Raw genomic sequence first — 21640 nt, forward strand, 5'->3', positions numbered from 1 at the left:
GGAGGAGCCAAGGCTGTGTATGAAGTTCCTGGAAAATCTGGGCTAGAGTGAGATCCTATCCCAAACAAAAACAAAACCTAAAGTCAGAGCTGGAGAGACGGCTCAGTGGTTTAGAGGACCTAGGTTTGATTCCCAGTACCCTAACCCTAACCATCTGTAACTCTAGTTCCAGAGGATGGTGCCCTCTTGTGGCCTGCATGAATCCTGCACGCATCTGGTGCAGTCATACATAGCAAAACACCCACATGCATAAAATAATCTAAAAAAATAAAAAGCTCCAAACCAATCCAGCTTTGGGGAGTCTGCCAACGCTTGTCTCTGCCTTTGGGATTGGATGTTAATATATTTATGGAATGTCACAGAGTATTTCTGATATTAGCAACAGAAATTCCTCAGGACAAGAACGGACTCAGCAGCAACCCCTGCCTACTGCTGGCCCAGGACCCTGCCCTTGACTGCTATGGTTGGTCTTGGTATAAAGCAGGCAAAAGGCAGGAGAGTGACCTGGAGTCTGAGGAGGAAGAGACAGAAATGAAGTGTGGCAAGGAACACAGTGGCAGGACGTTTAGGACTAATTTTATTAGGGCTTCTCACAGTGGTTAGAGCCACTCTGTCTTCAGAACGATCACAGCACAGGATATGTGTCACCCAGACTGCCCAGGGACCAAGAGCAGCGGACTCTTATTGCTTAAGATACACATATTCACAATAACTGACGGACGCCGATGTGCCTCGCACAGGAATGTGTTAGCGGCTGCAAAGCTGACCGTAGCACCAAGCCCTCTGCCTACCCTCTCCTCCCACTGACCTGGAAACCCAACTCAGCCAAATCTCCCTGCCCCTAACTCCTATTTCCTGTGCTCGCTCTGAGCGCCAGTGTGGCCTAAGGCAGCAGGGGCCCAGACTGTGGTGCTGCCATCTTGGTGGGCGCTACAGTGAAGCCAGTCCTCACTCGGGTCAGCTCCCCATCCTGCCAGGGAAAAGAAACTGGAGAGGGCTCCACCTCATCGCTAGTTAACTGAAGGATTCATTTTGGGGAGAGTAAGTTCTGAGTTGTCTGGGACTTTAACAAGGTGTGTGAGGGCTGTAGCTCGGGGCCCTGTGGCCACACACCAACCCCTCGAGACCTCGGCAGAGGAGGTGCAAGCTTGTGGCATCGAGGTGTCTGCCAAGGACTCCTGGTGATCCTGGGCAGGCCGATGTCTGAGCCACAACCGGTCCAAGCTTGTCACTCAAGACTCAATCAAGCTGTCTGACCGCAGCGGAGGGAGGGAGACCCGTTCAGAATACATTTCCACACACAGGGAACAGAATGTCGGCCTCTGAGTGTCCCTGGAGCACTGTGCCAGTCGCAGTGGTGAGCTGAGGAAGAAGCCTCGCCCTGGAGGGCAGTGTCGCTGGCAATCAGAGGCGCTGCCGGCGGCACCGGAGTACAGTCAGACGTTTGTTCGGTAAACAGTAAACGCGTAAAATAAATTACCTTGAGAGGGCCAGATGAGCTCCAGACATGTGGCTAACGTGAGCAGAATGGTCATTCAAAGTATCTTCACAGGAACACAGGGCTCGGGGCCACATACAACTCGCACACTCACGCACATGCACACACATGCACACACACACGCACAGACACACGCCATCCAACATCACTGTGTAGACTTCACTTTTGTTCGACAAGGATTTTGGTTTGTGGCATCCAAATGCGGACACACATCACCTCACAGCCTCGGACCTGTGTGTGTGTGTTTACACGTGGACCTTTCTCCTCTCATCACTAAGGACGGTGCGGAGTCTACATATCATCGTTCAAGAGCAGGGAAGGAACCACCCTCCTTGCATGGACAGGGCTGGGCGGGGAATGTTCGTTTCAGCTGCTTCTAGGCTCCTTTTTCCTACCAAAGCCAGGTGACGGCAGCCAGGCCCGGAGGTCCTGCTGGAGGTGACTGTCACCCCCTGCCTGAGAGACTCTTTACACAGGCTGTGCAGGTAAGGCACCCCTCTCCAGTAGGTTCGGGGCGGGGGCAGCCATAAGAAGCACAGATAACAACAGTGTTCCTTCTAAGTGGTCAGTTTAAAACAAACAAACACCAACAACAGACTCGGATAACCCAAGAGAAAATACCGTGTGAGGGCAAGACTACGAGACTGCCTTGCCCAGGACACACAATCTCCTCAGTCCATCTGCTTACAGAGGACAGGGAGAGACCGCAGATTGCATTAAGGATGGACGGGGACCACTGGGCACCTTTGGGCATGGACAATAGGCGGAAGTGGAGAATGCCATATCTCTACCAGGCGTCAGACTTAGATCTCCACTCACAAAAGGGTCAGGACTACCGCATTCTCTCCTGCTGGCCCAACATTATAGCCAGACTCTTGGAAACTCAACCTGGGGAAAGCTGCAGAATTCCCTGGCACAGAAGAGGATTCTTGCCTGTCCACCCATGCAGTTGTTTCCAGCTAGCCTTGGTTATTTGTTTTAAAGGAAAACACAGAGAACACAGGATAAGCGTCTATACCTGAACCAGGCTGAAGCCAGCCGAAGCCTGCTGGGAAGGGCCCCCTCTACAATGCAGGGGTGCACTCTCTACCTGGGGCTTGCCAGATAGAAGCCCCCCACCAACCCGCCCACAGGGTAAGACCAATGCCAGCTCTGCAGACACTGGCAGCCACAGGTGACAGCCACAGGCCCAAGTTTCCTTCACTCGGGGCCAAGATAAACTGTCTCTCCCAGACTGAGACACAGCGAAGGTCTCTTCCAAACCACTATGTCACCGAGAACCATCTTGGAGCCCAGCCGCAGTCCTGGGGGGCTTTCCAGACAGACGTTTCTCAGCCGAGCAGGTGAGATACAGCTCTGAAAAGGCGGGTGCGGAATGAGTCCCAGAACCGGATTCTCAGTCTTCTACAACACTGTGCTTTTGTGGGGGGAGAGGAGGCATCCACACCCTAAACTTGTACCTGGAGATGTGGGAAAAGTGGGACGGGAGGGGAGAAAAAAATGAAAGGACAAAGTGGACGTACCACTTCTCAAAGTCACTTAATGCTTCTCTTGTGGGTGTCCCCTGCCCTGGTTGTCTGTCAAGCTCTCCGGTGCAGGCAGGGCCTGCTCTAGCTGGGAGAGCCGCCGCGCTGCGAGTTTGGCGAGTCCTGTTCATTGATGGTGTTGAGCAGTAGGCATGCCGGCGGCCGTGGCAGGTGGGGGTGCCCAGGCTCTCGAGCCTGCTCCTCAGAGGCCAGGCAGAGCCCTTCCTCTTCGTCAACGGGAGGTCGTACGTGACAACTGTCACAGAAGTCCAGGGGCCCGTCCAGGCCATCGTCGATGAGAGTATTGAACTCTTTGAGACCATCGTCATGGTGGCCCTGGTTGCACACACACACCTCAATGCCTGAGTCACCCGTGAAGCGGCGATGTCGGCCAGGGGTCTTGTCTTTGTTGTCGGGGGGTACACTACCATGCTCCAAACTTGAATCTTTCAGTAGCTCCTCCTTACACTCTGAATCCCTGTCCAGGAAGGCCCCTGGGTCCAGCTCCCCGTGGCCGGCCACTGAACCACTGGACTCCATTCCAGGGTCTTTGGTGGCTTCCCGGTCAGCGGGCACTTCAGAGGGCTGAGGGTCAGCGACACTCGGGGGTCTTGTGCTGCTTCTGCTGGGTCCAGACAGAGGACTGCTCTGTGCCCCCTGGGAGCCCTGGGGTGGGTCAGCGCCTGGGGGGCTGCCGCCTACAGGGCCACCCTGAGGGGGCAGCAGCTGCTGCTGGAAGGCACTGTACGGTGGGGGAGGAGTCGGAGGTCTGTTCACCACTTCCTCATAAGGAGGTAGTAAATAGTTTGGCAAAAACCCTAGAACAAGGAGGTACAGAGGAGAGATTAGCAGTGGCTAGCATCCTAACAAAGCGCACACTGAACCTGCTATTGTCCCCTCCCACCTCGGAAGCAGAGCCATCAGTGGCGGCCATGGGTAAGGGGAGGGGACTAGCAACTGCCTACAACAGTGCTTCTTGACCTTTCCAATGCTGCGACCCTTTAGCGGGTCCTCACATTGTGGGGACCCAACCACGAATTCTATTTGCTGCTATTTCACAACTGTAAACTTGCTACCATTATAAATCGTAATGTGAATATCTGATACACAGGCTATCTGATGTGATCCCTGTGAAAGGGGTTGCAACCCACAGGCTGAGGACCACCGGCCTACAGGAAGAACAGTGTGGGTGTGACCCGACGGTCCTTCTTGTCATCTGAGAACCCCCTGATGCTGCTACCCGAGCAAGGACCTCCTGCCTTCCTGGGGTTAAGGGACAAGGGGAGGCAGGTGTGGTGAACTGGCTTCTTCCTAGAATGAACCTGTTTCCCAGGACACACAAGCCCCACACTTCCTTTGAAAAAGCTTCCATTTTTTGTTTTGTGTTGGGGAAGGGGAATAGCGGGCAAGAGAAAGGAAGGAGAGCGTTGAGGCTATACACTTAGGTGCAGTACCTAAAGCTGCCAGAAGAGGGCGCTTGTTGGCCTGATCCTGAGTTACTCTGATCTATGGTGGGGAGACCTGAACTTGGGTCATAGGCAGGCTCTGTACACGCTCTCTCCAGTGCTGGCCCCATATTTCTTGCTCAGACTGTGTCCTCCATCTGTCCTTAGGCCTCAGTCAAGGGCCCTAACATAAGCATTATGGACCACACGCTCTTTTTCTCCTCCCCCCACAGATATCTCATGTGCGGGGCTTTTTCCTGAAGGTCAGAAATTCAGACTGCCTCTGTCACTACAGGGCAGTTGAAGATGCTCTGGAAGGACAGACAGGCGGCACCTTGACTCGGCTCGGGAGCGGTGGGTGAGTGAGGGGCCCCTGTCACCAAGGCACATCACATACATGCCAGGTGAGTTCCTCCTGAACACGCCGAGTGCCATGAGGCTCAGACTATCTATCTTACTCAAAACTGCAACGGCAGCTGCTAGCATCTTCTGAGCACTTACTGTACACACCCAAGGCACCAGGCTAAGCAGCTACCCCTCCAGCTATGAAGCCCGAACATTTACGACACTATTATTCTGTATAATGTGCCCGATGGCTTTAGACAAGATGCCTGGTTGGGGCCCCTGTGGATCACATGAGAGCACGGTATGAGGAATTCCAGAATCAGGATTTCAGTTACGTCACCAAGTTTCTGTCTGTCTCTTCCAATGAGACTCTATAAGGAATCCACAGGGCAGCAAGTCAAACAGGAGGGTTCAGGCGGATGAGTGCCAGATCTCAAGCCACTAAAATTATACAGACTTCCATTGACTATGTGCCTTTAAAAAAAATCCAGAGGGTTGGAGAGATGGCTCAGATGTCAAGAGCACTACCTGCTCTTCTAGAGGTTCTGAGTTCAATTCCCAGCTCCCACATGGTAGCTCACAACCATCTGTAATGAGATCTGGTGCCCTACATGCCAGAACCCTGCATACATAATAATTTTTTTTTTTTTTTTTGGTTTTTCGAGACAGGGTTTCTCTGTAGCTTTGAAGCCTGTCCTGGAACTTACTCTGTAGACCAGGCTGGCCTCAAACTCACAGAGATCCTCCTGCCTCTGCCTCCTGGGTGCAGATTAAAGGCGTGTACCACCACTGCAATAAACAAATCTTTAAAAAAAAAAAAATCTACTTCAAGGCCATTCTTGGGTTCCATATAATGAATTTGAGGCCAGTGTGGGTTACATGAGACCCTGTATTAGTTTATGTGTGTGTGTATATATGTGTGTGTGTGTATAATATACATGTATATGTGGTCTGTTAAAGGGTCAGAGATCTATCTGCTGTGAGCCTGGGAATGGCCCTGAGGACTTGGGGACCACTACCATAGCCTGATTCACTGTGTGATTCTCTACTTGAGAGCTCCTGAGTGTGGCAACAGAGGGCAACCTTGGCCAGGCGTCCTAACCACGATGGACCATTCAGGTGCAGGCTCTGTGCGACTAAGCCCCCGAGGACGGGGTATGGTGACCTGGGCTGAACGTACTGAAGTAAAATGGCAGCGCTGAGTAATTGTGGGCTTCCCGGTAGGCGATCAGGTTGATTTCATGTTGCCGCTGCTGGGCCTGAAGGCGGTGCTTGGCTCGGCGGTGGTGACAGACGCAGCAGCAGCTCAGGATGATGACGACGGTCCACACTAGCCAGAACCCTGGGAGTTGGGGAGGCAAGACAGAGAGGCACACACACAGTGAGGACCGGCGAGATGGGGCAGCTCGCAATCGAGGTCTAGACGGTACCTCACAGCTGGGCACAGACAGCAGGCCTCACCCTGTCATTTTATGTCAAGCCACACATTCAAAAAACAATTTAAAAAAAAAATTTATTTATTGAGTATGTATACAGTGTTCTGTCTGCATGTGTCCCTCCAGGCCAGAAGAGGGCACCAGATCTCATTACAGACGGTTGTGAGCCAACATGTGGTTGCTGGGAATTGAACTCAGGACCTCTGGAAGAAGAGGTCAGTGCTCTTAACCTCTTAGCCATCTCTAGCCTCCTTAAAAATCTTTTTGCTACAGGCAAATATGCTCAGGACAAAAGGAAGGGAATGGGAAGGAGAGGAGGGTCAAGCCATCAATCACTTCAGCACACTGACAAGGTCTGTGTTTTAAATGAGGTAGACACTAATAAGAGATCCTAGACAAAATACTTGAGACTTTCTGGTGCCTAGTTCCCTTCTCTGTCCCAACCCAGAAGACCTGCAATTGCGGGGGATTTCAGAGCAGCCCATCACATAAGAATTCTACAGTCAGGCAGTAGATTCCCACGCTTTTAATCCCAGCACTTGGGAGGCAGAGGCAGGTAGATCTCTGTGAGTTCAAGGCCAGCCTGGTCTACAAAGAGAGTTCCAGGGCAGTCAGAGCTTTTTTCAGAGAAACCCTGAAATCTTAGGGTTCACCTGATGAGAGACAGCTGAGGCTTTTCCCATGTGCCTGTGTAAACCATGATCACTAAACAGAAATGGAAAAGTTTTAATTGCCTCAGGCCCTCTCTTCCCCGGAGAGTGTAAATGGCTTTCTGTGTTATCTATAATTGGGTACAATTCCATCTCCCGCTGCCTCAACAACACACTACTCCCCCTCCCGCCACCACCCCTTAAACCTGTGAGGGAAGAGGACACTGGCCACCTCCCTTTCTTCCTCCACTCCAGGCCGTGTGGAGTAGACGACCATAGCCCTCTCATTTCCCACTGCCTCAGGAGACCCCAGTACGAGAACACCGCAATTCTGAACAGAAAGTCTTTTCAACACTTTTTTAAAAATTAATGGTACACTTTTGCTTAAATATATACAGACATATATGGAAGAAAGATTAGAAGGAAAAACACAAGAATAACGACCTCTTAAAAATGTATATAGCTGGGTGGTGGCGCACGCCTTTAATCCCAGCACTTAGGAGGCAGAGGCAGGTGGATCTCTGCGAATTTGAGGCCAGACTAGTCTACAGAGCAAGTTCCAGGACGCCAGGACTGTTATATAGAGAAACCTTGTCTTAGAAAAATCAAAATTAAATAAATGAATAAATAACTAGATATACGATAAATAGATAAAAATGTATATGTGTGAGTGCTTGCTTGCCTGGTGCCCTTGGTGGTCAGGAGGGAGTTGGCTCTCCTGGAAATGGAGTTACAGACGTTGTGAGAATCCGGGCAGATGGTGGGACCTGAACCCATGTCCTCCACAAGGGCAGCAAGTGCCCTTATCCACTAAGCCCTCTATCTCTCCAGCCCCAAATAGCGAGAGAGCATTATGAGAAATTTAAGCTTTTTTTTTTTTTCTTTCTCTTTTCTTTGTCTGTTTGTTTGTTTTTGAGGGTTTCTCTGAGTAGCCCTGGTTGTCTTGGAATTCACCCTGTAGACCAGGCTAGCCTCAAACTCAAGAGAGAGATCCTCCTGCCTCTGCCTCCTGAGTGCTGGGGTTAAAGGCCTGGGCCACCACCTTCCAGCTGGCTTTGTTTTTTGCAAATGATACATTTATTTCTAAAAAGTATTGTGTAGGGTGGATTTGACAAAAAACGCGTATGTGCATGCATGAGATTGTGAAACACCTTTTAAATTACCCTATGTATGTATAATGTATCAGTGTAGATGCCGTGTATATGTGTGTAAAGGTCAGAGGGTGACCTAGGTGTGTGCAGAGGTCAGAGGATAATTTATGTGCGTGCAAGGTCTGGGAGTAACTTCCAGTGTAGAGATCAGGGGGTACTTTATGAGCGTTTATTAACACCATAAAGTAACCTCCCCTTTAGAGACAGGGTCTCACATGGTATAGGCTGGCCTTAAACTTACTATACAGCTGAGGCTGGCCTTGAAGTCCTGATCTTCCCATCGCTACCTCCCAAGGGCTAGAATACAGACAGGTGTGTGCCACCACTCCTGGCTGATCCCAATGCTTTCTATATGACTTTTTTGTTCTCATTATTCTAATTTTAGTAAGGTCCATGAAGCCATAGAATGGCAATAAATGTAATTAACTTAAAATATGAAGTGTGCTAACAGCTTAATATGGCAAGTTGCCGTTATCTTTTTAAGTTGCCATAGAGTTTAACTGTATTTAATAAGCCATATTTGGGGGCTTTTTAAAAGATTATTTATTTATTTATTACATATATTCTGCCTGCATGCGTACCTGCACCCAGAAGAGGGCACCAGGTCTCATTACAGATGGCTGTGAGTCACCATGTGATTCCTGGGAATTGAACTCAGGAACTCTGGAAGAGTCAGTGCTCTTAACTGCTGAGCCATCTCTCCAGCCCCCGGGGAAGGGGGCTTATTTGGGGGCTTATTTGTTTAAGACAGGGCCTCACTATATAGGCCAAGCTGGCATCAATACCTGAAATCACAAGTGTCCAGAGCGTACTCTCTACACAGCGTATCTGACACCATTCAGAGAAGACACACAATACAGTATATTGTTTTTCTTTTCAGAAAAGTACAAACATGCGTGCGTGTGTGTGTGTGTGTGTGTGTGTGTGTGTAGCTTGTGGAGAACAACTATGGGGTGTCAGTCCTAGGCTGTCGGCCTTGGAGGCCAGCGCGTCTTTACCCCTTGAGCCATCTCTCTGGCCCAGAAGAGGGCACTGCACCCACTGGAGCTGGGGTTACAGCGAGAGCAGAAAGTGCTCGACACAACTGACCGAACTATCTCTCTAGGCCAGTGCTTCTCAACCTTCCTAATGCTGCAACCCTTCAGTACAGTTTCTCATGTTGTGGGGACCACCAATTATTTTTGTTGCTGCTTCATAACTGTGCTTTTGCTACTGAGCAGTGTTCTCGGTTCCTGAGACCAGAGGGAAAGTGTTTTCCAATGGTCAAGACCAACAGGCTGAGAACCGCTGCTCTAGGTCACCATTTTCTTTCCCCTGGGATTGAATGCTAAGTGAGCATCCTCCAACCAAGCCCTCTGGTCCCTATTCCTACCCCCACCCCACAGCTCAACTTTAAAATCAGTAACTAATGTTATTTTTACTTGGATCATTTTCCCAGTATTTCCTCATCTTCTACATTTTCTATACTATATACGTGATCCAAGGCATCATTCTCAGCTTCTGTGACTTTTGCTTTAAATTCAGCTGTTAAGTAAAGAAAATCTCAGCCAGGCATAGTGACACATGCCTGAAACCTGCACTCCAGCGTGAAGGTCAATCTCAGTTCAGAGTTAACGTGGGCCACCTCAGCAAACAAGAGAAATCCCATACCCCACCTTTCATGTTCACCGAAGATTCCTGATTCTCTGCCTTTGGGTACACAGGTAAGGCTGAACTTCCCAGCCTCTATGTGTGTGGGGGGGAATATGGGACTAATTCCACCCACAGCAGAAATCATGAGTGGCATGCCACTGAGAGACTAGAATGTTTCTTGTGTGACACTTCCCGTCGGCTTTCCATCAGCACCCCAGACAGTTGTGTCTGGCTCTAGGCTGTGAGACACACTCCAGTGGGAACAAAGCCCCATTTCCCCTTCAGTGGACACACAGTAAGAATGAGAAAGAAGCCTGTCAGTTTTGGTCACTAGGATTTTGGACCTGTGTTCCAGGAAACCTAGCCTACCCTGACCACCACAGTGTGCCTACAGTGTTTCCTACTCAAGATTGAAGTATTTATCAGGAATCATTTAAAAGGTTGTGTTACATTTTTGTTTATTCTGTGCACATGGATAAAGGTCAGAGGTCAACTGGGTAGAACTGGTTCTCTCTTTCCACCATGACAGTCTGGGATCAGCAGTCTACCTCGTGAGGATTCTTAAACGGAGTCTTGATATAAAACCATGCAGAGGCCCTCTTAACTGAAGTAGCATAGGAAAAGCTTTCTTTTTTTTTTTCTCAAAAAAACAAAACAAAACCACAAAATAGAAAGATTAGGAAGCCCAACAGACACGTAGGGGAGAAGTGAACATCAGTCAGACTCCATATGCCTACATTCCCCCCCTCCCCCCTCTTTCTTTCGTTCATGGTCCTGGGGACAGAATTCAGGACCTCGTGCACGTCGGAGCACATGTTCGCCAACAAGCCACACTGGCGGCCTTGGCCCACACTGCCCACCTGACACACGGGAAAGAGTGTGCGATGTCACCTTGGTCTCAGACTGGATAAACCGTATCTGAGTATCTGACATAAGAGCACAGGAGAACTGTGTGGCTGGAAACAAGGGCAAACACAAGGGGCAGAAGAGGTCCTGCGGCACACCAGCTGTCAACCTCGGGACAGGGAACAGCAGACAGGACATCCTGACAAGGCCTGCGTAGACTAAACTGTCCTGGGAATCACGCTGGTCATGGCTGGAAACTGACTTTAAGCAGTGATGGGGTATTCAATTAGTACCAAGGGACTAATTTTAAAATTTAGCTAGGTTTCAGAAATACGAGAAGGTGGGTTTTACTGGTTTTGTTTCTGAGGCAGGATGCAGCCTCAAACTTAGGGCAATCCTCCTGTTTCCCGAGTGCTAGGACTACAGGTGTGTGCTACCACGCCTAGCAGAAGAAATTTTTGAGAAACTGAATCAATCAAACTCATACAAGAGTACAAAACTAAACAAAAGACACTCTCTACCCTGTCCCCACGCGCCAGCCCAGAGGACTCCTCCCTGCCTCCCCGCGTCATGGCCTTGCTGTGTGCAGTGTGTGTCGGGCTAAGCCAAATGGAAACCATGTTTGTAAGAACAGTCACAGTCCCACGTAGGAGCTGAGTGACGTGCCCCAGAGTTCATGACAGACTTGGGAAAAGGCCACTCCTCGACTGACAGGAAATTCCCCACCAGGGAGCCACAACATACTTAGCTCCTTTCTCTCACAGGACAGGGGAGACTCCCTTGGCTCTGACTGTTCTCGCTGGGAACTCCTGCCCTGACGCTGCTCGAAATCTCTGAATTTGGGAAATGAAGATTCCAGAACTATACTGTCATCTGAATTGTAAGTCAACTGTCCTATAGGGGTAACCACAGCTACACAGGTTCAAATCCCAGTTCTCAAAGACCTGTGACCCTGGGGGCTTTGTGTCTATTCCCCTTGCCTGTAAAATGGGAGAACAATGGTCTCTAACAACTCTGATCATTTTAAGGCCCAGGAGAACATATATGAACTACTCCAAGCCATCTCTGGCTTATTATAACTGTTGCTATTACAGGCTAATCACAGATGGCAAGGATTTCCTTGAAATCCTCTTTGACCCCACCCTGAAAACCATTCCATAAAAAAACATGGGTTAGGATCAAGTCCAAAGTCTGCTTCGAGGTCCTGTTCTTGGCAAAATTCTGTGGAAAAATCAGGCCACTCCTATTGACTGAGCCCCTGCTATGAACAAGGTGCTGTGTCCGCTGATAGGAACTGTTGTGCTCTGACCATCCTGCCCGTGTCCAGGGCACTGGGTCACCAGGGAGCTGTGCTTCAACAGGGCCTTGGAGGGTAACTCCTTGATAGCCAATGTGCTCTAGAGCTAAGTGCCGTAAGTTGGCCTTGATATCAGCTCAACTGTCCTTTGAAGATAAACTAAAAAGAAATAAAATTAACTTGTACTTGTGCGTGTGTTGGAACATCAATCCCATAGTGCCTCACAAATGTGGACAGCTCCTCATACATTAACTAAAATAACACAGTGAGTGAGTATTAGCCCGTTAGCATTAAGTGGGTTGCTAACGGTCTCTTTCATGTCGTCCCAGGAAACAACTTGAGTAAAATTCCTCCAAATCACCTCAGGGACAGAAAGTCCAACACTGACTTTTCCCTGGGAAATGTGGTCTGGAGAATGGCCAGGGGCCTCAAACTAGAACCCGGAACCCTGCTTCATGGTTTTTGTTTGTTTGGTTTGTTTGTTTGTTTGTTTGTTTGTTTGAGAGTACTCCTGGATTTCTGGAGTCTCCTTGCTCCGCCTGTTTCAGGGACATTAAGCCTGCAGAGAAGCTCTCTGGGACTCTGTGATCTGTGCCCCTCCTCCTTCCAGCTCAGCCCTTAGACAATCTGAGACAGAGAGTGGTAACCACTTCTCGCCTACTAACAACAGAGTGATTCCTGAACGCCTCCAGCCCCAAGGCGAGCAGACAACCTGAGTACCTCACAGGTGCAGACGACCCTACTATAATGCTATCTATACAAGTTTCCTATAGCCCACCTCTCCCAGGCAAGCCCCACAGGCTCGGGACGTGGGTGTGCCTTGGTTAAGAGCAGTCTCCGGTACCGTGTTTAAATCCTCTCAACCCTCGAGGAGCACTCAAAGGCCACCTTTTCTACACACGCCACCCAGATCTTGTCTGGACAAAGCAAATTCCTTCTGAACGGGGGGAGCCAGCAGACGTGGCATTTACCCCATACTTCTGTGCTGCAAGCCCACACGGCATCACCTCCTGGCTTGATTACTTCCCAAAGTAAGAGTTATGTATGTCCCACCCACTTCTGAATTAGAAGATGCTATGGCATCAATTTAGAGCCTGCTAGAATTGCAAACTCTCAGGTCTAGCTCGTACGTAGGGCCTGTGTTTAAATATGCCTCTGCCACACACTGCGGCCTAAGACCCCTGGGATACGGGTTTGCGGAATGCTGGCAGCAGAGTGAATCCAAGCACAAACCGGTTTCTGTGGTCCCAGGCAACGTGCTGGTCAAACAGGAACATCTCTTCCCACCTCACACGGGCCCAGGGCCTGGTTCAGGTTACAGCAACCCGAAAACTTGCTGGACAAAACTCAAGGTCAGCATGTGCCCGTGGGCTGTGGGGCTGTACATTGCGTGTACGTCAGTCCTTAGGACACAGGCAAAATTAGTTTAGCAGAGGTAAAAGGGCTGGTGGGAACGGCATTGCCCCCAGGGCCTTTCTTGTGAAATGAAGAGGTGCCTCGTCTGACCTTGCCAGTGATCACTGGCTCAGTTTTCTCTCCCACAGAAAGGGGGGCAAGAGGAAGGAAACCAACTCAATGCCAGTTACTTTTGCATTTCTGGCAACACTGAAAGGCAGTGAGAGGGAACACGGGTTACACAAGAAATATATTTTTTCAGCACTTGGGAGGAAGAGATAACAGAATTTAGAGCTCTTGGTCAGCCTGAGCTACACAGCCATTTCCAGACCAACTATATATGAAAAAAATGTACCTTAAACAAACAAACAACAAAAGAGCATGTGTTGTTTTGCTGAGAACTTTATAGCTTGATCCAACCCTCCAGCCCCCTCCTGTGCACTTCTTGAAAAAGCTAGGCCCCAAATAAGGAGGAAGACCTAAGAATCTCATAGGAGGGACAGAAAAATATGCACTGGGCATCTCCGGCCCAAGAAGTCACCACTGGGCACAGGCCTCTGTGGTCTCCATCCTGGCGCTTCCCCCACCCCCACCGCACACCCGGAGTTGGGAAGCCTTGCCACTTGTACAGGGAGGCTGCTCTCTCTCTGTTGGGCCTCCCCACTTCCCCAGATGACTGTGGACAGAAGAGAGACAGAAGCCTCTCTTCCCAGACAATCTTCCTGCCACTTGCTTCTCCTAGCCCTTGCCACTGGCCCACCTCTTGGCCCGGGCTTTGCTCTCCCTCGCAGCCCAGGAGGTTCTGTCAATCTGAGATGGGGCCATGAGCAACCCCGCTTCTTTCCGTGAGCGGTGCCGGCTGGGCCCAGGCCCCAGAAAAACAAGCTGGAGCTCTGTGCTTTTTGGCAGCCCGGCTTCGCCTTTTGTTTTGACAAGGGGTGGAAGGGAGAATTTGAACCCTGTGGTTATCTGCATTTTAAAACATTTAAACACAGCGAGTCCACCTGCTTGGCACTCGGCACTGTTTAGCCAGTTTCTCGGCCCTGCACCTTCTAAACCAGCAATTCTGTACCCTCCTCTTGCTTATATACACAGGAGCTTGGTGGGGATCTCGACGCTCTGTCCTTTCCCACACTCGACTTCTGTGGATCGGGTGGCCTTAGTCCTGGAAAGGGAAGGGTAAGGAAGAGGTCCTATTTGAGGACCCACCCATGCTGGCTTTCGGAGACCATTGCACTTCATAGGGAGGGAGACTTCCCAGCCAGGAGTCCAATCTCCTTGCCAGATCAAATACTGGTCCTAGCTGTTTTCCTACCATATCACTGACTGGGAGGAGTGGGTGAGGAGAGAGGGCGGGAAAGGCCCATAGGGGACAGTGGGAGTAAGGGCATGGTTTAACAAGCCGATCCAATGTCTGGTTTTCTACGGAGCAGGGGTGAGGGCTCAGAATCGTCTGGGCAAACAGTCCGCGGTTGTTTCTTTTGAGAAGCAGCTGTGGGAACCTCAGCTGTGCCAGTCACCTGAGCCTGCTCTCCCCTGCGGACTCCCATCCTCCCACTCTGTCTGGCCGTCAACACTGTCTCATTTGAGTTCTAAAACGATCAGGGTACAAAGTGTGTTGGGCAAAAGCCCTGTCTGACAACCTTGACCTCTGAAGAGGCAGACTGTGTTCCCATCATCAGCCCACGGTGCCCAGAGGGTACCCAAGCCCTCCTCCTCTAGAAAGGAATCACTTCCGCAACCCGGAAGCAGATGCTACTCACCAACACTGTCCCCAAGAGAATCAGAAAAGGCTGGCCAGCCCGCGGTTTCCCAAGGAGCAGAGGCAGTAACCGGGACCCTGGGACGCCAAGAACCCCCTGGGCAAGGACTTACACCAGAGTTCATAGTAGTAGTTGCAGCACTGAGACTGTCCACAGCAGTGTCCTGTGTCACAGATGTAGCTTTGATTGTTGGTGCCCACACAGGCTTCCTTATCCTACAAAAGCAAGAAGCAATGGAGCAGGTTACAATACACTGTGTGCCCACTGTCTGTCTCCCGAACACCCGTTAGGGAAACAAGACTGAAAAAAAAAAAAAAAGAAAAGAAAAGACCTGACCACAGCAGAGTTTAGAAAAACAAAGGTTGATTTATTAGGGAAGGGTCATAAAACACAAAGCCACTTGGTAAAAAGTGAGGCTCCCCTCAGACAGGACGGGGGAGGGGGATAAGGATACTCCATGTCCAAGGAAAAACAGTTCATGTTTAGTGCCAAACTCAGTTGCTAGGAAGGTGACGATCCCCTGGGATGACCAGTAAATGAAATCACTTTCTATAAAACTTTCCGGAATACTGTATGCAAACAGGACGCTAGAATTACCAGTCAGTCATTCCAGTCTCCCTTCCAAACTCCCTCCCAGACTGCTAACAGTAGGATTCAGAAGATGGTTGGAAAGCACACATGGGCTGGGGATGTGGCACAGTTGGCAGAATACTTGCCTAGAATGCATGGAACCATCTGTTCAAGCCCATCACCGCATAAACCGTGGGTGATGCTGTTGGGGGTTATTCTATCTCACTGTGGACCCCAAGTTAGCACTTGCATTAATTAAATAAAATTAATCTTGGGTCAGGAGGCTGCGTCAGCAACTAATTGACAGAAAGCAATCACAGAGTATCAGCAGGCATCCAGAAGACTGGAGAGAAGCACCAGAAGTAGCCGGGAGGAATTTGGAGTGACGCTGCTTTTGTTTGGCAGAGCCGAAGGATGCTCTCTTTGGCAGATGATGCCAGCAAGGAGAGAAAGCTGGCCTGCTAGCTGCTACTCAGCCTCTCTGAGCTAGCAGGTTTTCACCCCAGCCTTTGAATCTCGAGTCTTATTTATAAAGAGAGTAATATTCTGTTAAAGCTACCTTAGCAGCAGCAACAGAGCCAGTACCTATGGGAACAGAATTCCCACCAGGTTGCTGCCTGAGCCGCTAAGCTGCTGCCAGAAACGCAGGCTGGTGACTGCAATTGCTGGCTGAAATAACAGTAGATTAAGTCATAGCCATTGTGCTGAAGTCAAAACCACAATTGGATGGTGGTGGCACAGGCCTTTAATCCCAGCACCTGGGAGGCAGAGGATCTCTATAAGTTCAAGGCTAGCCTGTTCTAGTTCCAACTAGAGCTAGTTCAAAGAAAGCTAGGGCTATAACACAGAGAAACCCTGTCTCAAAAAACAAAAGAACAAAAACAAAACAAAACCCAACATGATATTGCACACCTGTGGTCCCAGGACTTAGGTGGTAGGGGTAGGAAGCTCAGAAGTTAAGGTCGCCCTAGGCTACACATGACCCTACCACAAACAAACCCAAAAACAAACCCCGAATAAACAGATACACAAAACAAAACCACAAAATCATTTCCTCTGAGTCTTTACTCAAAAAAAAAAAAAAAAAGTGGCAAACCTATTCAGGAGGCCCAGAAACTACCTAGAGCATTTTTACTTATTGGATGATGTCCTGAAAGTCCTGACTTGATCCACGATCCACATGGTCCCTCATCAGGGCAGTTACATAAAGGGCACTGCCGAGCAACCACGTAGCACTTTGCCAAATTCTATTCATAGCATTGGGGGACGAGGATGGGAGTGAACTTTTTAAAATCTATTTCCCACTAAAGCTATGAAATGCCAACCAGGCATGGTGGCTACATGTGTAAGCCTAAACTTCTGGAGGCTGAGGCAGGAGGATGGCTTTGAGCTCAAGACCAGCTTGGGCTTCACAGTGAGCGAAGTCCATCCTAGGATACAGTATCTGTGTCAAAGAGGAGGCAGAGGCTGGAGATAGCTCAGCTGGCAGTGTGCCTGCTGTGTAAGCGTTAGGAACTAAGTTTGGATCCCTAGGACCCACATAAAAATCTGGGCACGGTGGTGCACTTCTCCAAGTCTAGCAACATGGTAGGGGTAGATGCAAGATGAGGAGCCTATCACAACATAAAGGACCTGATGGAGACAGGAAGATGCCAGCTAACCAGCCTCGCTGGTTTGGTAAACACCATGTGCAGTGAGAGACCATCATTCAAAAAATGAAGTGGAGGAGCTGGAGAGATGGCTCCGTGGTTAGGGGCACCGGCTTGTTCTTCCAGAGGACCTGGGTTCAATTCCCAGCACCGACATGGCAGCTCACAACTGTCTGTAACTCCAGTCCCAGGGCTTCTGGTGCCCTCACACAGACATACATGCAGGCAAAACACCAGTGAGCATAAAATAAATTATATATTAAAAACATGAAGTGGAGAATAACTGAGAAAGACAGTAAATGTCAGCCTCTAGCCTTCCCATGCACACCCGTGCACAGACACACACACACACACACACACACGAATGAAGTAACATACGAACTAACCTTAACCTCCGCTAAGAAGTATTTTGAGCAACTTCACACATGTATGATGAAACTTCCACAAGCCATCTGCCATACCTGGCTTTCAGTGTTTCATTTACTATCATCAGTCTGTGCCAAGCACCATCTTGGGTAAGTGGAACACAGAGATAAAGAAAACATTGTTCCTAACTTTAACAAGCTCAAAGTTATGAAGAAAAACCCTGCTCGAGCAAAGAAACACAACCCGACGGGTAACATTTGCATCTACTGCCCCTGCCCACTGGCGTCCATCCCAGCAGACGGCTGCCAGGGGAAACTCAAGTCACATGGCCAGCTCTAGCCTTACTACGTTGGCTTCAAGCATAAACAAAGCATTCTGGTGAGCATCTAAGGCCAGGCAGCTACAGGAGGAGACAGGAGAATGGGCACAATTGTGTACCAGATCCTTCCGCAGGGCACAGCTCTTCCACACACCTTCAGGGCTCCCACAGCTCTTTAAAGTCTTCTACCCAGGCCAGCAAGATGACCCAATGGGTAAACTGAGTCTGAGCGCCAACTCACGGAAGTTGTCCTCTGACATCTGCCTGTGTGCTGTGACATGTGCATACACACAGAATAAGTGTGCATACCCACACGCACACAAGAAGAGAAGACAACACTAATTTTAAGAAAGAACTCTTACACCTCAGGATGAACAAGCTCCAAAGGAAGCCACGAAAGGGCAGTAAAGGCTGCAGCGAGTCTCGCAGCCTTGCCGAGTTCTTTATTCTCGCGTCCCCGAGCCCAGCGAAAGCAGCTGTCTGATTAGCGGCCTCTCAGAGGCATGGTGCATGTGGGGACAGCAGAGTTGCATTGCTCCGTTCCCAGAACCCAGCCACTCTGGCTTCAGAGCAAACCACTCCTTTCATGAGGATATCAAGTCTCTCCGAGTCACCAAGTCCTGCCAATGCCACTCTTTTGACACTAATTTGAAAAGCAAGTTTAAAGTATTCATGTAGCTTTAAAACAGGGCATGCTTCCTCTTCCCCGGCAAATACATCCAGAGAGCCTTCTGCCTGGGGAAAACCCACCAGATGAGGCACAGGCGGCAACATGACCCGTGTGACAAACACACTTGGAATCTAAACAAGTAACGCCCTCAAGACCTACTGGTGTGGGCTCTGCTCTTGGCTCTTCCACACTCCTGTTAGAAACAGGACCCCCCTTCACTCTGCCTCGCTGCTGGGCTCCAGTGCAGAGCTAGCTGTCCCAGCACCCCTTAATCCAGTTCCTCAAACTCGCTTTAAGTCAACTGCCTAGCCCGCCCCGTGCCTGCTCCGCACTGGTCCTTCATCCCCAAAGGCAGGACACCCCTGCACTCTGCACCAGTCTTGTTCTAGGGAATTGCCCCTCTGCGGAATGAAAAGGCAAAGGAGGCAGGCAGTGAAGACAGGGTGTAGGCTCAGAGGCTGTTAGCATGCAAGATACAAAGAGGATGAAGGAGGACCAAGGAGGGTTACAGGGATGAGAAGTGGGCTCCGCCAGTCAGCCCTGCGGCGGGAAAAGAACCTGGCAGGCTTAGATTCCACCTCAGTCCTGCCACTTCATAGGAACAAGACTTTGGGCGATAGATATGACTGCCCTACAGTTAACGTGACCTGTAACATCTTTAATCTTACGGCTTTTTGGTTTGTTTGGTTGGTTTGGGTGCTGGGAATGGAACTCAAGGTCTCATGCATGCTAAGTGCAGGCTCTGTCTGGTTTCTTCAAACCCCTTGCCTTATCACACCTCCGACACCGCATCCACAAGTCAATGTAAGAGTTCATAAACTCCATGGCTCCTCTCGCTCAAGCCTCTCCATAAGCAGCAGCCCAGCCAGAGATCACCACTGGGGGGAGGGGATGTCAAAGACCGCTTGTAGGTCAGTACCCACAGAATTCAAGTAGTTAAGAGTGAGTTAGGTCTGAGACCAAAGCCCCATTCCTGCACGGGGTTTCCCCAGGCGGCTATCAGCATTGTTCCGTGAGCCCTGGTTATTGCTGGGCATGGAGGACCATCCAAACAGCACTTTGTCCTCCCCAGCACCAGCAAAAACAGAATAGGCTGCCGCGGCCTGTGGGGCTCGTCATACACGCGAGAAACTAGAGAGCATACAATAGGATGGTCTAAAATTTCCAGCCCTCCCCATGACTCGCCACGCTTCCCCCAGGCCTCTTCAAGCACAGGACACTCATACTGTCCCGGCCCAGGCCTGAGTGGTATGGACTGATTTTCCTGAGGCTTGGAACCTTGTCTTCTCGGTCCCTCTCCCTTCCCAGGACATCACATGCTACGATGAGCCAACGGTCACGTGATCTCTCCCCACAAAGGCAGGGCAGGCTGAGGGAATGGGAACTGCTGAGGCAAGCACGGTAGGTGCCAGCGCTGCTCTGAATGCTTTCCACAGGGTCCTTTACTGAGACTTCAAAGGAACTACGAAGTAAGCAGAGACGGGAGCTGAGGGCCCAGAGCCACAACGCAAGGAAGGGACCCCATCAAGCTCGAGTGACTCCAGACCAGAGCTTTCCACCACCCGGCCTCCCTGTGGAGGCTGGGCCTCTTCTGCGACTCTCCCATCCTTAGCTGCTGATTCGCTTTTGAGGGAAATGACAAAGGCCCAGCTCTCAGACTTGGGAACAGTGTGCCTCACCTACACCAAGCTGTGAGAAAGGGGACATGCCCAAGCTCCTCCCTTCTGAGCTCAAAATGCCAGGCTCTGACACAATAGGGAGTGGAAGAATAGGAGCTCACCCCAGGAAGGGATGGAAGTGTGCAAGCCACTGCCCCCCACTTCTGCAAAGTGTGCAAGCCACCGCCCCCCCCCCTTCTGCAGCCCTTACTCCTTTACTGACAGCCTTGAGCTGGGGCGGGGGACACACGGCAAGTGAACAAAGCCTCCCACCTTAGAAGGATCTTTATTTAAACCATCTAATAAAAGACGATGGAATAATCAATCACAGGTGTAACAGCGATGGAGCACGCAGACGCGAAGGCCAATCAAGGCAGTCTAGATGGCTTCTGGGAGGAAGGTAAGCTTTACTTGGGACGGAAAGGATGATTAGAAAGTGTGTAACTACAGGAAAGGCCCAAGAAGAACGTTCCAGGATAAAAACGCTCTCAGCAAACTTCTTTGGCCAGGAGATGGCTGGAGAAGTAGGGAGGTTAGGTGAGCCAGGGCCTAACAACCCAGGGAGAAGACAGACAGATTGACATTTTTAAAGTTACTTTCAGCCTCATCAGATACTGCAGGCACATGGTGCACACACATATATTCAGGCGAAAACCTATACACATAAAATAAAAATAATAAAAAGAAAAAGAAAGGAAGGAAGGAAGGAAGGAGGGAGAGAGGGAGGGAAAGAAAGAAAGAAAAAAGAAAAAACAAATCTGCAGTTACCCTTTCCTGGAAAGACATCGAAAAGTCCATATAGAAAAGTAAAGTAAGAGGCAGAGCATATCAAAAAGGAACTGTAAAACCCAAGTGTTCTTGGGGCTGGAGAAACAGCTCTGGTCAAGAGCACTGGCTGCCCTTCCGGAGGACAGGGGTTCAATTCCCAGCACCACATAACGGCTCACAACCATCTGTAACTCCAGTGCCAGGAGATCCTCTGGCCTCCAAGGACACCGCACACACATGGTGCACAGACACGCATGCAGGCATGACCCCCACACACATTTTTAGAAAGTGCTGTTACGCTGAGTCGTTCACCTTAAGGACGGCAGTGGTGAACTAGCGATCTCTCTTCCATGTGTACGGCCCTGGCACGGCTCACTGTGAGCAGCTCCAAGAGACACCAAACAAAACTGGGGCACAAAGACGAAGCAGCTGAAACCAACACAGGACCGGTGAGGACACTCTAACCATGAGAAGAGGCTGAACAGTGCATCTTCTGCACATAAGCAAACAATTATGTCATTTCTTTAGTGGTGACATAGCCAGGGACTAATGGTGTCCTAAACAGTTTCCACGTCTTGCAGTTGCTCTTCTTAGCTGAACCACAGGAAAGGTCAATTTAATCAACATGAGAGCTTTCTCAGTGCCACTGGGCAGTA

General features: G+C 50.0%; 1 protein-coding gene across 6 annotated transcripts in view; it reads right to left on the reverse strand.

Moving 5' to 3' along the window:
- Positions 1-564: 564 nt before the first annotated feature.
- Wbp1l (WW domain binding protein 1 like) overlaps positions 565-21640 on the reverse strand; it is a 60506-nt gene continuing 39430 nt past the window's right edge. For 4 of the 6 annotated variants that reach the window (XM_041660940.1, XM_041660937.1, XM_041660942.1 and 1 more), the window contains exons 2-4: positions 14985-15199; positions 5995-6156; positions 565-3842 (exon numbers count right to left, since the gene is read on the reverse strand). In XM_041660940.1, the coding sequence (XP_041516874.1) occupies positions 3109-3842; positions 5995-6156; positions 14985-15108 (1020 nt within the window). In that variant the 5' untranslated portion in view covers positions 15109-15199 and the 3' untranslated portion in view covers positions 565-3108. The remainder of the gene's footprint in view (positions 3843-5994; positions 6157-14984; positions 15200-21640) is intronic. The other 2 variants (XM_041660938.1, XM_041660939.1) reach the window with 1 other exon arrangement.

Source organism: Microtus oregoni, unplaced genomic scaffold (assembly GCF_018167655.1).
Source record: "Microtus oregoni isolate MIOR12 unplaced genomic scaffold, Mior012 000012F_ref0000307, whole genome shotgun sequence".
In the NCBI taxonomy this organism is placed as follows: domain Eukaryota; kingdom Metazoa; phylum Chordata; class Mammalia; order Rodentia; family Cricetidae; genus Microtus; species Microtus oregoni.